The following is a 15,140-nucleotide window of genomic DNA, read 5'->3' on the forward strand; positions in this document are numbered from 1 at the left end:
TAACAATGAACATATTTAATTGCTTTAGAGAGTAGAGTTGATTTGCTAAACTACCTCTCTCATATTGTAAATGAACTCTCCTGCATGACATATTGTTTTATCAGTAAAGTAATTGATAAAAAAATGATTGTCCCAATGTGACAGTCAAAGTTATGCAGGAAATAAAAGATGATCTTTACTTTGTGGACTTTCTGCACTTCATAATGCAAACCACCACAGCCACCACAATAGATGCCATGATGATGAAGAAGACCAGAAAATCTGTAAAATAATGGATATAACAGAACAATATTAATGTGGTGTTTAAGATACAATATAGAGAATTAAGGTTTTTTTTTCAGTAAAGACAGTTTGAGAAAGCAAAATAACAGTAACAGAGACAATAACTAACGATGTTGGAATTTAAAGTCTATAGTTTCAGTGCATTCCTGATACATATTGTGTACTTGGCCCCTACTTCACTAATGATTGGAATTACATTGCATTGTTGCTTGTAATGGTTTGGAGTGTGTAACGGATACATTTTCCATCACTTATTGAATATTGGTAACGATATGCAGGGATGATTCTTTCTAATGATAAAGAATAAGAAAAAATGCATTTGGAATAATAATTGTAATTTGTTTAAATAATGACAAAATCATTAATTATAATAAATATTGTCTTGAAGTTGTTAATTCAAATGATCATGCAGTGACCATATTTCTTGTACAAGACCTTTTAGAGTCATAATACGTCACATGATATCAGTTTCTCCCAAAATACTGAAAAGTGTTTCAACGCTGTTGGTCATAAGAAAGTGTTTCATACAGATACTTTACAGTCTTACAAATGTCTTAACTCGATATTTAACATGTATGTGCAGCAGAAACTTTTGGTGAAAATAGTTTGAATAGTTTTTTATTTCACAGTCAGCTGTAAAACTTTTGTTGGTTACTAACTTTCACCCCCAGTTCTCTCTGAAATTCCATATGATCGTGTAACTTGATTGTTGTTGTACATGAGTTTGATGTCACAGTAGTAGTAGACGTGTGGCTCCAATCCAGTGATATGACAAGTTCCTCCTGATGGTTGTTTGTTAGCTTCAACTGTAACAAAGTTTCACAAGCTGTTAGCTTTTGTTTACTTTGAATAACAAAGCAACGGAGACAAAAATAAGAGTATATACAGCAGCAGGTTGTTTTGAAAATGGATATCAATCAGTCAGTTAATATCATCCATGCATCACTGGTAGATCTCCAGCTTTGGTCCTGCAAGCTACTGCATACATGATGTGCTAGTAGAGAAGCAGACTGGGACAATTACAATGTGAAAACTGAAAACTTTTGTTTCCAATAATTTAATACAATCACGATATTATTTCTGCATCATATAGTATGGAGCACAGTATGGAGCAGTGTAGCTCAATGAATGGTTCAAATGTCCACTGTATATTTTACTATTTAGGTAAACTGACAAGTAAAAGGATCTCCAACAACTTCCAAAAGAGAATTTTAGTAAAAATAATAAAAGAATAGGGAGTTAATCTAAATAATTGTACTTACTCCTGTGTGTCTGATGGGAGTTAAAAGGATCACAACTGCAGCTGTATGAAAGCTTGTCAAGTTTATGAAGGACATCTTGACACTTCTCACTGGCTGTGTTCCAACTCAAGTCAATGGATTTACTGGTTGCGTTGCTCTCTCTGTTGATGATTGTAAAATCTGCTGGAACACATCAGACATGTGTAACAGACCTGAGTACTGGTGCTACACAGTAATTCACTCCACAGTATCTGAGGATAAAAGCTTTCATTGGACTGAGGTGAAGTGAACATCAACGTACCACAGTCAATCCTGACGTGAACAGCAGTTGTGTTTTGTATGGTGTCAGTGTTGTTCTTGATCTGACCAATACAGCTGTAGTCTGTGAAAGGCTCCAGCTCAGACACCAGCTTAGACTCACTGACTCTGCCACGTTCTGAGGAGACACAAGGATGACAGCATTTCTACAACAACTAGTATTTATACCTCAGAGCTGATATAACAATATGTCTTGTGATTAGAAAAGAAAATGATTTTTTCTACTTAAGATCAAAGCAATACCTTGACTCATTTTACACCACAGGATCGTGGTGTTAGGTCACCTCAGTTTAGTGTGAAATAGATTTCTGTGCCCCTTGAAAGATACAATTTTTTTTCTTCTACACATCTTCATTGAGTTAGTTTTATTGCAGTATGTGTCCATTGGTGGAAATTTCTGCTATTTACAGAAAAGATTTCTAATATACTCCCATTTTATACATCGATTTTATTTCATTGGAACATCTTAGTTCTCAGAGTTTTTGTCCCATTTTATCGCAAAGTACGACAAAATTAAGATTTTAGCTGATTTTAATGTACATGTCTGTTTCCCCTCTCACACTTTTATCCCTGATTTTATAGACGCTTTGGACTCACTCACTAACCTCACAATACAAGAACCCACACACTCAAAGGGTCGCACTCTTGACCTCGTTTTTTGCAAAGTCCTTGACCCAGACAACTTTCTGTTTCAGGATATTTGTGTATCAGACCATGAAGCAATTTTATTCAATGTAGTTTCATCCCATCAACCTATTAGTTATAACACACCTGTCCGCCATCGCGTTTTTAACTCTATGTCTGCAAGTAGGTTTTCAGAGGTTTTTAGTTCTGCTTCTTTAACTGCTTTTGATCAGCATTTTATCACAGAGGAGCTGGTCTCCCATTTTAATCACACAAATTCAATACAACAACAATGAGATCTTTGAGAAATTTCACTCTGGTTTTAGGGCTTTTCACAGCACAGAAACCGTCCTCCTAAAGGTAACCAGTGACCTCCTTTTAGCAGTTGGTCACCATAGGTAATTATTGCATTACCTGTGATGTACCGCAAGGTTCAGTTTTAGGCTCCATGTCCATTTTAGATTGATTTTACTTTTCACTTTTAAAACACATCAGGACTTGGCCCTGAGCTTCATTACAGAATTGTTGACCCCGTACGAGCCAGTACGCAGCCTTAGATCCTCGTGCGAGGCCCCTGGGGCCGTTCCAAAGTCGAGGCTGAAATCTAAAGGTGACCACACTTTTGCCATCAGGGCCCCTGGACTTTGAAACAACCTGCTTGAGGAAATAAGACGAGCAGAATCAGGAACCTCTTTTAAATCACTTCTGAAAACCCATTTTATAAACTTGTGATGTTGTCTTTTTATTCTTGTTATTTTTATCTTTTTAACTTTTTATTTTCTCTGTGGTGTCCTGTACTGTTTTTACTGTGTTTGTGTGTGTGTATGTGTGTGGTTTTGCTCCCTCCTTCTTTACATTGTAACATATTGTTTGTCTTCCCTCTGTTGTTTTTGACTTTCTACTTACCCCAGCAGGTGTAATTAACGGAGAGGTTTTTACAGTTTGGAGGTAACTTTGGTTCCATTTTTACAGGAAGTTTAGTGGAAACAATATGATTTATTTCACTTGGATTTAAGAAATCTGTGGAAAAATAAGAAAAAATAGGACACACATAAAAAATGATGAAATTAGGTCTAAAGCACATGTATAAATGAAATAAAGGCAGACCCTCTTATACATACCAACAGGGATGTTTGTGGTGCGGCTAAAAACATTGTGACAGTTTTCTGATGTGAAGCTTGTAGTAAAATCTGAGCAAATGTCATCGTAACCAGGTTTGACACAGAATGTTTTATTGTCACATCGCACAGATGGATTTCTATTTGGTGTTGACAGTGAAGAGCTGATGTCCCAATCACTCCTGTAACAAACATGTCCAGGCAGGCAGCTGACATCTTCAATGTCATCTTTACCTGAAATACACAAGTGATGCACAAAGGTTTCCTCATTATACACACAGTCTCATTTCTTAAATGAAAAGAAAGCAAGATGCAATACAACAATATAAATTATTTTTACTCACTTATTTCAGTTGTCCTAGTTTTTTTTTCAGTGTAGCTACAGGTTTTTTCTTCACCAGCACGATTACGATATGTCACAGAATGCTCGTAGTCAGTACAGGGCTTCAGGTGTTTGATTTCATACGATGACTTTTGATTGGATTGCTGGACGGTGATTGGTCTCCCAGTGCCTGGTCGGCCTTCTTCATTAATGTTAATTGAGTAGTGACCAGGGGTAGAGCTTGTAATGTCGATCTGGAGGCCAAACCTGATGGGTGTTACAGTGTAAGAACCTGCACACAACATCAACACAATTAAAAAATTAAAAGTCTAGTCGCATTAACCACCTGGTAACATTTTATAACTTTGGATGCTAAAAAGAAAAAAGAAAAAAGTCTTTTAATGTGATCCGCATGAAATCCATCCATCAGTGTTGTAAAGCAACAAAAGCAAATGTATGAGGTGTAATAAAATGTATTTTATCAAATCAAACACATAAACCAACAAAAAGACAACAGTACTTACACTGTAGAGGCGAGGAAGCTAAAATACAAAACAATTTCTGGAGATTATAAAACAATTCAAGAAAACGTGAATGTGTGCTGAATAATGTGATGACTGAAAACACATCATAAATATAGTAAATGCATATATTTTATATATTTTATTACTTACCTGTAATCTGTTGCCCAGCAGTTGTAGTAATCTGACCTGAAGTAAATTTTAATCAGATTATAATTATAATAACATGTATATTTATAATATATAATATCAAATTAATAAATTTAAATTAATATTCTTCTTACAGATGATCCCAGCTGAAAGCAGCAAAGTCTTGAGGCTCGTGGGACCTGTCATTTCCAGGAGTTAGAATAAGTTGTGAAACTCCATCGTAGTGGGGACCATGAGAGGATATTCACACGTAAATAATTTCCTCTCTTTATTAAATGTGAGAACTGATCACAGAATTTTAAGATGCATATGTTATATAATTCCTCATCAGTGGTCATAGCCACATAAAACAGTATTTTTGTCTTTTGTGCATTTTTTTTTTTTTTTTTTTTTTTTTTACAGCTGCTTCTTGTATTAACTTGCCTGTTAACATCACATATCAGCTCTCCACTTCAGGATGTTGCTGAGCTGCATTTCTCTGTGGTTAACACATTTCTGAAAACATCTAACCGCTCTGTTCCAACCTCAACATTAAGTGTTCCAGGTTAAGTCTTTTTCAGATACTGAATTACATTCATGTATTTCTTCCTGATTACATTAACCCAGTCTGTCTACTGGTGCTGCTGGATCAGATGGAGCATGAGGACCAGTCGCATAATGCTTTGCAGAGCTGCTCATAAATGTATGTGGCAGAGGATCCAAATTTGATTGATTGATTGATGGTTAACTTTATTTTACCTAAAGGGAAATGAATTGACGTTGTTGGCAGAGGAAAAAGTGCAAAACAGTTTCTAAGCTCTAGCAACGTAAAAACAGCAAAAACAAAAAAGCAAAAAAAGCAAAAGTGCACTCACTTGCTGCTGATTGAAACGTTGTATTTTCATTCACCTCCCTGTGGAGAAAATACTAAAGGTTGACTTCAAACACTCTAATTGATACAGATGGAATAGACCAGGCTAAACAGTGTTTACTATGAGATTTGAAGACATTGATTATTAAGTAAAGACTGAACACTGTTGATTGTTTTGTCTTTATCAAGCAGGAGATTAGATGTAAAGTTATCCTCCTTACCGAGACGTCCTGAGCTTGTGAACATGCTTCTGAACATACATCTTGTAGATGACCTGAAGTACGGCCGCAGACGTGAGGATGAGGAGAAACACCAGAAAACCAGTGACAGCTTTGTCATTGTCTGCAAAACAAGTGTTATGACAGAAGGATACAAGATGTAGGAAATGCAGGGTTGGATTATTTGTATTGTATTATGCTCTGGAGCCTTCGTGGACGGTTCAGTAATATCTTCTGGTACTGTAACCACATCAGAGAAGATGCCATATTTCCTTCAGACATCACTCTCTGCTTACTCTTGACAAAAGTGACACTCTCGTTTGATATAACAGCAGCTGATTGATGATCATTATATTTTTTGTAACATATAAATTATGTACAATATATAAGATATATTAATTTGTTGTTGTGTTCAAACAAACAAAAAAAAAAAAACGCACACCTGAAACCTCAGAAGAAAGATTATTAGAGTTAAGAGGTTAATGTACTGTGGTGTGTTTTTTTCAGGACGTTCAGTGGGAACAGTCAGATTTATTTTTCTTGAATTTAAGAAATTAGTGAGAAAAAAATGTAAATGTAAACTGAACATATTATCACAGATGTGTTGGTGGAGCAAAAAGTTCCCATGAAATGTCAGTGAAATTAGTGATAAGTAAAATTAAAAGTATTATTTTGTTATTGCTGACTTAAATAAATATGTATATAAAAAATAAATATATGAAACATCTCATGCGGCCATCAAAACACAGAATTATCCCATTATATAGAGAAATTCACATTATATTACTTCTAATTTACATAAAATGTCATTTGTTAAATAGACCACTTTGAAACCTAAACACCATAAATTAGCCAATTTAAAGTTGCAGAAAAACTGTTTTTATTTTGACGGTATCTTAGTCCCCCTCTCACCGACTTTATTGTGTAATTTCAACTCTTGGACCTCTAACAGATTAATGTTGATCAGAAAATAAAATGTTTTAAAGTATTGTTATTATTTCAATATTTAAAATTACAGTCTTTCCTCATTAAAACAATCATTCTCAACCATTTGCTGCAATCTGTCTTTAAAATTCAGTCTAGAATAAGGTATTTTATCACCTGCAGCTGTTGTTCAAGTTTGATGTTATGAAAAAAAATTATAAGAAAACAAATTTTGTTCCTACACTACCTTCATAAAGATGCACATTAAGTCAACACTGAAGACAGTTACTTACAGTTGGCCAAAGTGATGATCCCTGCCCAGAGCAGCAAGACCTCGAGCCCACAGAGACCCTCCATGTACAGGAGTTAGGATGTGTGCAGTTGTCCAGTTGGCAAAAATTCACTCTCCTAAAAGAAGTTGGATGTTTTCTTTTTGTTGACTGTTAGAAAGAAATGTTGTCTAATTTTGTTGTCGCAGTGTCTTGACTTGTTGCCCACACCTTCAACCTCAGCTCTGGTTTCCAGTTAAGTGAGCGGGAGTGATATTATATAGATAGCGAAAGTACACCCAGAACCTGCCTTCAACTTTGGTGACAGGAAGCTTCATTTCTGCCATTTCACTGTGCTCAGGAAATCTTCTGCTATCTTAACCTCACATCTGTTTTTACTTTATTGCTTTCTTTTGATTATCTATTAATCAGTCTGTTAATATGAACTGTATATGCTGTTGTAATTGGATTGTGTTTTAAGTGTTAGGGTTTGTGAGTCCTTTAGACACATGATTAGTGCAGTGTTGGTTTCAAACCCAATGTTTAATCACAAACTGACAGATATATTTAAGCAGAGTTGGAAGTTTGTTGATCTTTGAGGCCTTCTGTCTGGTGTTCATTCTTAAAATTCTGCAGTGTATTTTTATAGTTAGTTATAATCTAGTTCATATGATATTAACATGACATTTCCTGATTTTACAGATTAACGGGGATCATCCAAATGCACCATTAAACAACTGATGGACAACAGATCACAGCATGTTAGGGATGACAAAGGGAGAAACTGAGTGTGTTCTTCATTCATGAAAAAGATGGCTGCTATGATTAAAGGAGCCACTGAACTTGGACAAATCTTCAGAGGATCTCTAACTTAACACAGTAGTCGACACGGTGATGTAAGTCATCTACAGGCAAGGAAAGTAATAGCAGCTGCAGTTTGGACACTGGTGCCACCTGCAGGCAGTGAAGGTTCCAGCTGCTGAGCTGCTGATTTTTTTAGGTGTGTTTGTTTTATATTTTTGATTTCATATTTTAAACCTACAAAATGTTGTGTTTGATCAACTGGAGCATGTGTATTTTCCACAGGAAAGAGTGAACATTGCTCTGTGGGATATGTGGCCACTGTCTTCCTGTTTACTTTGGATTAAGATAGAAAAGGAAAGAGGCGTGTTACATCAGGATTAGGAAAGTAAACATTAAAACAAAATAATTAATGTACAGTAATATTTAGTGTAACAGCTGTTTAACAATGTAGCACCTCAAAAACTGACAGATGCAAAAAATGCAAGAAAAAAGTGTACTTTCAACTTTATCAATGGGCCGTAACTGCAGCTGCTCTTACTTTACTTTTCTATAGGTGGTGTTTGTGAGTGAGTTAGTGAGCGAGTCTCAAGCCAGATCCAAAGGTTGATTCACATCTAAAACATTATTTATATAGCTTCAAAAATGCCAAAACTTTGCTTTTTATTTGTGAGCAGCTGAAGGGTTGGCAGCTGAAAGGTGTTAGTGAAATGATCAGCAACAACTTGTTGGGAGTGTGGTTGGGATATAGTTGCTATAACTTTATTTATATTACCAGGGGTTAAAAACATCAATAAGATCAATAATCAGTTACATTAAACATAGTTATGGAGATTTTAGCTCATAAAAAGAATTTAATTCAGAGTTTTACAATAAGTTCTAAAACTGGAAAAAGACTTGCTCCATACTGAACATTTAATAATCAAGCAGAGTAAAGACTGAATGGTGTTTTGTTCTGCAGCTCCTTCATCATTCTTCATCAGCTGTCTTTTTTATGAAGCCATCCAGGAGTCTGCACATTAACATAAACTACAACAAAAATCCAACAGAAAATACTGCAAGTTAGTGTTTTTATTTGGAAATTTTGTAATATCCCAATACAGAATTCAGGCTTGATAACAAATGATCTAATAACTTAAAACACCAGGAATCATTTGTCGCTGCTAAATGTGATTGTTGTTTGTTGTGTACAGTCAAAGACAAATGTAGGAGAGACTGAAAACCAAAAGTCTACTCACTCGCTGTTGACTGAAGCATCACATCTTCGTTCCCATCACTGAGGAGAAAGTAGTGAAGACAGGTATTGAAGAGTTACATTTATATGAAGTGTAATATTGAATGTAACAATGAACATATTTCATTGCTTTAGAGAGTAGAGTTGATTTGCTAAACTACCTCTCTCATATTGTAAATGAACTCTCCTGCATGACATATTGTTTTATCAGTAAAGTAATTGATAAAAAAATGATTGTCCCAATGTGACAGTCAAAGTTATGCAGGAAATAAAAGATGATCTTTACTTTGTGGACTTTCTGCACTTCATAATGCAAACCACCACAGCCAGCACAATAGATGCCATGATGATGAAGAAGACCAGAAAACCTGTAAAATAATGGATAAAACAGAACAATATTAATGTGGTGTTTAAGATACAATATAGAGAATTAAGTGACGTGTACTAAATGACAGCATGAGATTTATGTAAGTTATTTAACTGAGCAATATTATTGTGAATATTAGTGTGTTGTTGTACTGTTTGTCCTGATCATCAAGAGGTTTTTTTATTTTTCATTCTTTTTTTTCCACTTTTTGTCCCTAAAGACAGTTTGAGAAAACAAATTTAACTAATTAACAGCAAAATTGCTGCTGTTTATTTAACTTTTTAAATTCTTCCATTACCTCATGAATCTTTATTTAATTAATCAACTTAAATGTTTTCTAAATGTTCTGTGTACCAACTGATAAAGATTTTACACTAAGAAAGTCAGTAATTACTCTGGCTCCACACTCCAGGCTCCATATTCTACAGTGATGAATAAACAGGTCAGGACAGACTGAAGCTGTATGAGTCTGGAACACCAACTTACCCCTGGTAGACATCTCACCATTGATACCTGTTTTTAAAAACAATTAAAAGATGCATTAATAACCAGATGGGAATCAGGGTAAACTAATTGTGTTTTTGTTCTTGTATTTTCTTTTCTTTATATTTATGGTTGATGGATTCCTTTAAATATTTGTATCCCTTCCACTGCATATATTGTGTTGTTTCGGTTGTTTACTCTTTTACTTTTTAACTTTCCTTCTTTCTTTCTTTTTTTCTTTCTTAACAAATAACAGAGAATGACTGCCAATGTTGGTATTTAAAGCAGGAATGCTGTGCTGTCTGTCAGTTTTCAATGTCATTAATTAGAAAAGACAAACAATGAAAAAACTTTAATTTTTACAATGATAAAGAACAAGAAAAAATTAATTGTGAATGTAATTTGCTTAAATAATGACAAAATAATGAACTGTAATAGATATAGTCTTGAAGTTCCAGATTCAAATGTTCCTGTCTGTTTGGTCATAAGAAAATGTTTCATACAGATACTTTACAGTCTTACAAATGTCTTAACTCGATATTTAACATGTATGTGCAGCAGATAATTTTGGTGAAAATAGTTTTTTGAATAGTGTCACAGATTCAGATTCTAGAGTCAGCTGTAAAACCTTTGTTGGTTACTTACTGTCAGTCCTCTCTGCAAATATATATGATCGGGTGACTTCATTGTTGTTGTACAGGATTTGGATTTCACAGTCGTAGTTGATGAATGGTTCCAGCCCAGTAATATGACATGTTCCTCCTGATGGTTGTTTGTTAACTGTAACAGTAACAAAGTTTCACAAGTTGTTAGCTTTTGTTTGATTAGCAAAACAACAGAGACAAAAATAAGAGAAGATACAACAGCAGATTGTTTTATATTTTTGGTCAAGTTTCCTCTTAAGTGACAAGGAAATGGATATCAATCAATCAGTTAATATCATCCATGCATCACTGGTAGATCTCCAGCTTTGGTCCTGCAAGCTACTGCATACATGATGTGCTCGTAGAGAAGCAAACTGGGACAGTTACAATGTGAAAACTGAAAACTCTTGTTTCCAATAATTTAATACAATCACAATGTTATTTCTGCATCATATGTTATGTAAATTTTTTTCACCAAACTGTGATTTGATATATCATCTAACCTTATTTACACCCACTAACACTCAACATAGAGCAGTGTAGCTCTATGAATGGTTCAAATGTCTACAGTGTATTTTACTATTTAGGTAAATTGACAAATAAAAGGAACTCCAACAACTTCCAAAAGAGAATTTTAGTAAAAATAATAAAAGAATAGGGAGTTAATCTAAATAATTGTACTTACTCCTGTATTTCTGATTGGAATGATCAGGATCACAACTGCAGTCGTATGAAAGCTTGTCAAGTTTATGAAGGACATCTTGACACTTCTCACTGGTTGTGTTCCAACTCAAGTCAGTGGATTTACTGGTTGCGTTGCTCTCTCTGTTGATGATTGTAAAATCTGCTGGAACACATCAGACATGTGTAACAGACCTGAGTACTGGTGCTACACAGTGATTCACTCCACAGTATCTGAGGATAAAAGCTTTCATTGGACTGAGGTGACGTGAACGTCAACGTACCACAGTCAATCCTGACGTGAACAGCAGTTGTGTTTTGTATGGTGTCAGTGTTGTTCTTGATCTGACCAATACAGCTGTAGTCTGTGAAAGGCTCCAGCTCAGACACCAGCTTAGACTCACTGACTCTGCCACGTTCTGAGGAGACACAAGGATGACAGCATTTCTACAACAACTAGTATTTATACCTCAGAGCTGATATAACACTATGTCTTGTGATGAGAAAAGAAAATGATTTTTTCTACTGAAGATCAAAGCAATACCTTGACTCATTTTACACCACAGGATCGTGGTGTTAGGTCATTTCAGTTTAGTATAAAATAGAGTGTCGTGCCCCTTGAAAGAAAAAAATTTTCTCTACTGCACATCTTCACTGGGTTAGTTTTACTGCTGTATGTGTCCATTGATGGAAATTGCAGATCACCATCCAGTGTATGTATCTAAATCCATTCATGGGTGGAGGTAGGGGTGGGGCTGGGGTGGGGGCTTTCTGCTGTTTACAGAAAGATTTTAAATGTACTCTGTACTACTTTATTTCATTGGAACATCTTAGTTCTCAGAATTTTTGTCCCATTTTATCCCAAAGTAAAACAAAATTAAGATTTTAGCTGATTTTAATGTACATGTCTGTTTCCCCTCTCACACTTTTATCCCTGATTTTATAGACACTGTGGACTCACTCACAAACCTCACAATACAAGAACCCACACACTCAAAGGGTCGCACTCTTGACCTCGTTTTTTGCAAAGTCCTTGACCCAGACAACTTTCTGTTTCAGGATATTTGTGTATCAGACCATGAAGCAATTTTATTGAATGTAGTTTCATCCCATCAACCTATTAGTTATAACACACCTGTCCGCCATCGCGTTTTTAACTCTATGTCTGCAAGTAGGTTTTCAGAGGTTTTTAGTTCTGCTTCTTTAACTGCTTTTGATCAGCATTTTATCACAGAGGAGCTGGTCTCCCATTTTAATCACACAAATTCAATACAACAACAATGAGATCTTTGAGAAATTTCAGTCTGGTTTTAGGGCTTTTCACAGCACAGAAACCGTCCTCCTAAAGGTAACCAGTGACCTCCTTTTAGCAGTTGGTCACCATAGGTAATTATTGCGTTACCTGTGCTGTACCGCAAGGTTCAGTTTTAGGCTCCATGTCCATTTTAGATTGATTTTACTTTTCACTTTTAAAACACATCAGGACCTGGCCCTGAGCTTCATTACAGAATTGTTGACCCCGTACGAGCCAGTACGCAGCCTTAGATCCTCGTGTGAGGCCCCTGGGGCCGTTCCAAAGTCGAGGCTGAAATCTAAAGGTGACTGCACTTTTGCCATCAGGGCCCCTGGACTTTGAAACAACCTGCTTGAGGAAATAAGACGAGCAGAATCAGGAACCTCTTTTAAATCACTTCTGAAAACTCATTTTATAAACTTGTGATGTTGTTTTTTTATTCTTATTATTTTTATCTTTTTAACTTTTTATTTTCTCTGTGGTGTCCTGTACTGTTTTTACTGTGTATGTGTGTTGTGTGTGTGTGTGGTTTTATTTGCCTTCCCTCTGTTGTTTTTGACTTTCCACTTACCCCAGCAGGTGTAATTAACGGAGAGGTTTTTACAGTTTGGAGGTAACTTTGGTTCCATTTTTACAGGAAGTTTAGTGGAAACAATATGATTTATTTCACTTGGATTTAAGAAATCTGTGGAAAAATAAGAAAAAATAGGACACACATAAAAAATGATGAAATTAGGTCTAAAGCACATGTATAAATAAAATAAAGGCAGACCCTCTTATACATACCAACAGGGATGCTTGTGGTGCGGCTAAAGGAAACTTTTGAACAGTTTTCCGATGTGAAGCTTGTAGTAAAATCTGAGCAAATGTCATCGTAACCAGGTTTGACACAGAATGTTTTATCGTCACATCGCACAGATGGATTTCTATTTGGTGTTGACAGTGAAGAGCTGATGTCCCAATCACTCCTGTAACAAACATGTCCAGGGAGGCAGCTGACATCTTTAATGTCATCTTTACCTGAAATACACAAGTGATGCACAAAGGTTTCCTCATTTTACACACAATCTCATTTCTTAAATGAAAAGAAAGCAAGATGCAATACAACAATATAAATTATTTTTACTCACTTATTTCAGTTGTCCTAGTTTTTTTTTCATTGTCGCTACAGGTTTTTTCTTCACCAGCACGATCACGATATGTCACAGAATGCTCGTAGTCAGTACAGGGCTTCAGGTGTTTGATTTCATACGATGACTTTTGATTGGATTGCTGGACGGTGATTGGTCTCCCAGTGCCTGGTCGGCCTTCTTCATTAATGTTAATTGTGTAGTGACCAGGGGTAGAGCTTGTAATGTCGATCTGGAGGCCAAACCTGATGGGTGTTACAGTGTAAGAACCTGCACACAACATCAACACAATTAAAAAATTAAAAGTCTAGTCGCATTAACCACCTGGTAACATTTTATAACTTTGGATACTAAAAAGAAAAAAAGAAAAAAGTCTTTTAATGTGATCCCCATGAAATCCATCCATCAGTGTTGTAAAGCAACAAAAGCAAATGTATGAGGTGTAATAAAATGTATTTTATCAAATCAAACACATAAACCAACAAAAAGACAACAGTACTTACACTGTAGAGGCGAGGAAGCTAAAATACAAAACAATTTCTGGAGATTATAAAACAATTCAAGAAAACATGAATGAGTGATGAATAATGTGATGACTGAAAACACATTAGAAATATAGTAAATGCATATATTTTATATATTTTATTACTTACCTGTAATCCGTTGCCCAGCAGTTGTAGTAATCTGACCTGAAGTAAATTTTAATCAGATAATAATTATAATAACATGTACATTTATAATAGATGATATCAAATTAATAAATTTAAATTAATATTCTTCTTACAGATGATCCCAGCTGAAAGCAGCAAAGTCTTGAGGCTCGTGGGACCTGTCATTTCCAGGAGTTAGAATAAGTTGTGAAACACCATTGTAGTGGGGACCATGAGAGGATATTCACACACAAATAATTTCCTCTCTTTATTAAATGTGAAAACTGATCACAGAATTTTAAGATGCATATGTTATATAATTCCTCATCAGTTGTCATAGCCTCTGGGTCTTGATCATAAAACCTTTTTTTTTTTCTTTTTTTTTTTTTTTTTACAGCTGCTTCATGTATTAACTTGCCTGTTAACATCATGTATTAAGATAATACAGAGTTCAGATATCAGCTCTCCACTTCAGGATGTTGCTGAGCTGCATTTCTCTGTGGTTAACACATTTCTGAAAACATCTAACCGCTCTGTTCCAACCTCAACATTAAGTGTTCCAGGTTAACTCTTTTTCAGATACTGAATTACATTCATGTATTTCTTCCTGATTACATGAACCCAGTCTGTCTACTGGTGCTGCTGGATCAGATGGAGCATGAGGACCAGTGGCATAATGCTTTGCAGAGCTGCTCATAAATGTATGTGGCAGAGGATCCAAATTTGATTGATTGATTGATGGTTCACTTTATTTTACCTAAAGGGAAATGAATTGACGTTGTTGGCAGAGGAAAAAGTGCAAAACAGTTTCTAAGCTCTAGCAACGTAAAAACAGCAAAAACAAAAAAGCAAAAGTGCACTCACTTGCTGCTGATTGAAACGTCATATCTTCATTCACCTTCCTGTGGAGAAAATACTAAAGGTTGACTTCAAACACTCTAATTGATACAGATGGAATAGACCAGGCTAAACAGTGTTTACTGTGAGATTTGAAGACATTGATTATTAAGTAGTTGATT

General features: G+C 35.4%; 2 protein-coding genes and 1 long non-coding RNA gene across 3 annotated transcripts; all 3 read right to left on the reverse strand.

The window, feature by feature from the left end:
• Nucleotides 1–104: 104 nt before the first annotated feature.
• Nucleotides 105–14,307, reverse strand: LOC139626398 (uncharacterized). Its single transcript, XM_071486712.1, has 10 exons — nucleotides 14,256–14,307; nucleotides 14,125–14,160; nucleotides 13,975–13,992; nucleotides 13,472–13,741; nucleotides 13,128–13,361; nucleotides 12,913–13,026; nucleotides 11,332–11,466; nucleotides 11,052–11,210; nucleotides 942–1,088; nucleotides 105–261 (listed from the first exon to the last, which is right to left on the reverse strand). Exons 1-10 carry the CDS (start codon nucleotides 14,305–14,307, stop codon nucleotides 176–178), a joined length of 1,251 nt encoding a protein of 416 aa, XP_071342813.1. The 3' UTR covers nucleotides 105–175.
• On the reverse strand, nucleotides 1,541–7,061 carry LOC139626375 (uncharacterized). Its single transcript, XM_071486694.1, has 7 exons — nucleotides 6,862–7,061; nucleotides 4,580–4,615; nucleotides 4,430–4,447; nucleotides 3,928–4,197; nucleotides 3,587–3,817; nucleotides 1,825–1,959; nucleotides 1,541–1,554 (listed from the first exon to the last, which is right to left on the reverse strand). Exons 1-7 carry the CDS (start codon nucleotides 6,923–6,925, stop codon nucleotides 1,541–1,543), a joined length of 768 nt encoding a protein of 255 aa, XP_071342795.1. The 5' UTR covers nucleotides 6,926–7,061.
• On the reverse strand, nucleotides 8,186–9,241 carry LOC139626741 (uncharacterized). The gene is made up of 3 exons (XR_011692399.1): nucleotides 9,159–9,241; nucleotides 8,877–8,914; nucleotides 8,186–8,667 (listed from the first exon to the last, which is right to left on the reverse strand). It is a non-coding gene; the product is annotated as an uncharacterized lncRNA (long non-coding RNA).
• Nucleotides 14,308–15,140: the final 833 nt, after the last annotated feature.

The sequence above is a fragment of the Trachinotus anak genome, unplaced genomic scaffold (assembly GCF_046630095.1).
Source record: "Trachinotus anak isolate AG129_WGS33_773 ecotype Australia unplaced genomic scaffold, CSIRO_AGI_Tana_v1 ptg000010l, whole genome shotgun sequence".
NCBI classification, from domain to species: Eukaryota; Metazoa; Chordata; class Actinopteri; order Carangiformes; family Carangidae; genus Trachinotus; species Trachinotus anak.

Coding starts and splice junctions, on each gene's coding strand:
- LOC139626375 (XM_071486694.1), bottom strand. CDS start 6,925: ATGGAGGGTCTCTGTGGGCTCGAGGTCTTGCTGCTCTGGGCAGGGATC. Junction 3,818..3,927: donor AACTAGGACAACTGAAATAA/GTGAGTAAAAAT, acceptor TGTGTATTTCAG/GTAAAGATGACATTGAAGAT. Junction 1,960..3,586: donor CACCACAAACATCCCTGTTG/GTATGTATAAGA, acceptor GTGTCTCCTCAG/AACGTGGCAGAGTCAGTGAG.
- LOC139626398 (XM_071486712.1), bottom strand. CDS start 14,307: ATGACAGGTCCCACGAGCCTCAAGACTTTGCTGCTTTCAGCTGGGATC. Junction 11,467..12,912: donor CGTTAATTACACCTGCTGGG/GTAAGTGGAAAG, acceptor GTGTCTCCTCAG/AACGTGGCAGAGTCAGTGAG. Junction 1,089..11,051: donor TTCCAATCAGAAATACAGGA/GTAAGTACAATT, acceptor ACTTTGTTACAG/TTGAAGCTAACAAACAACCA.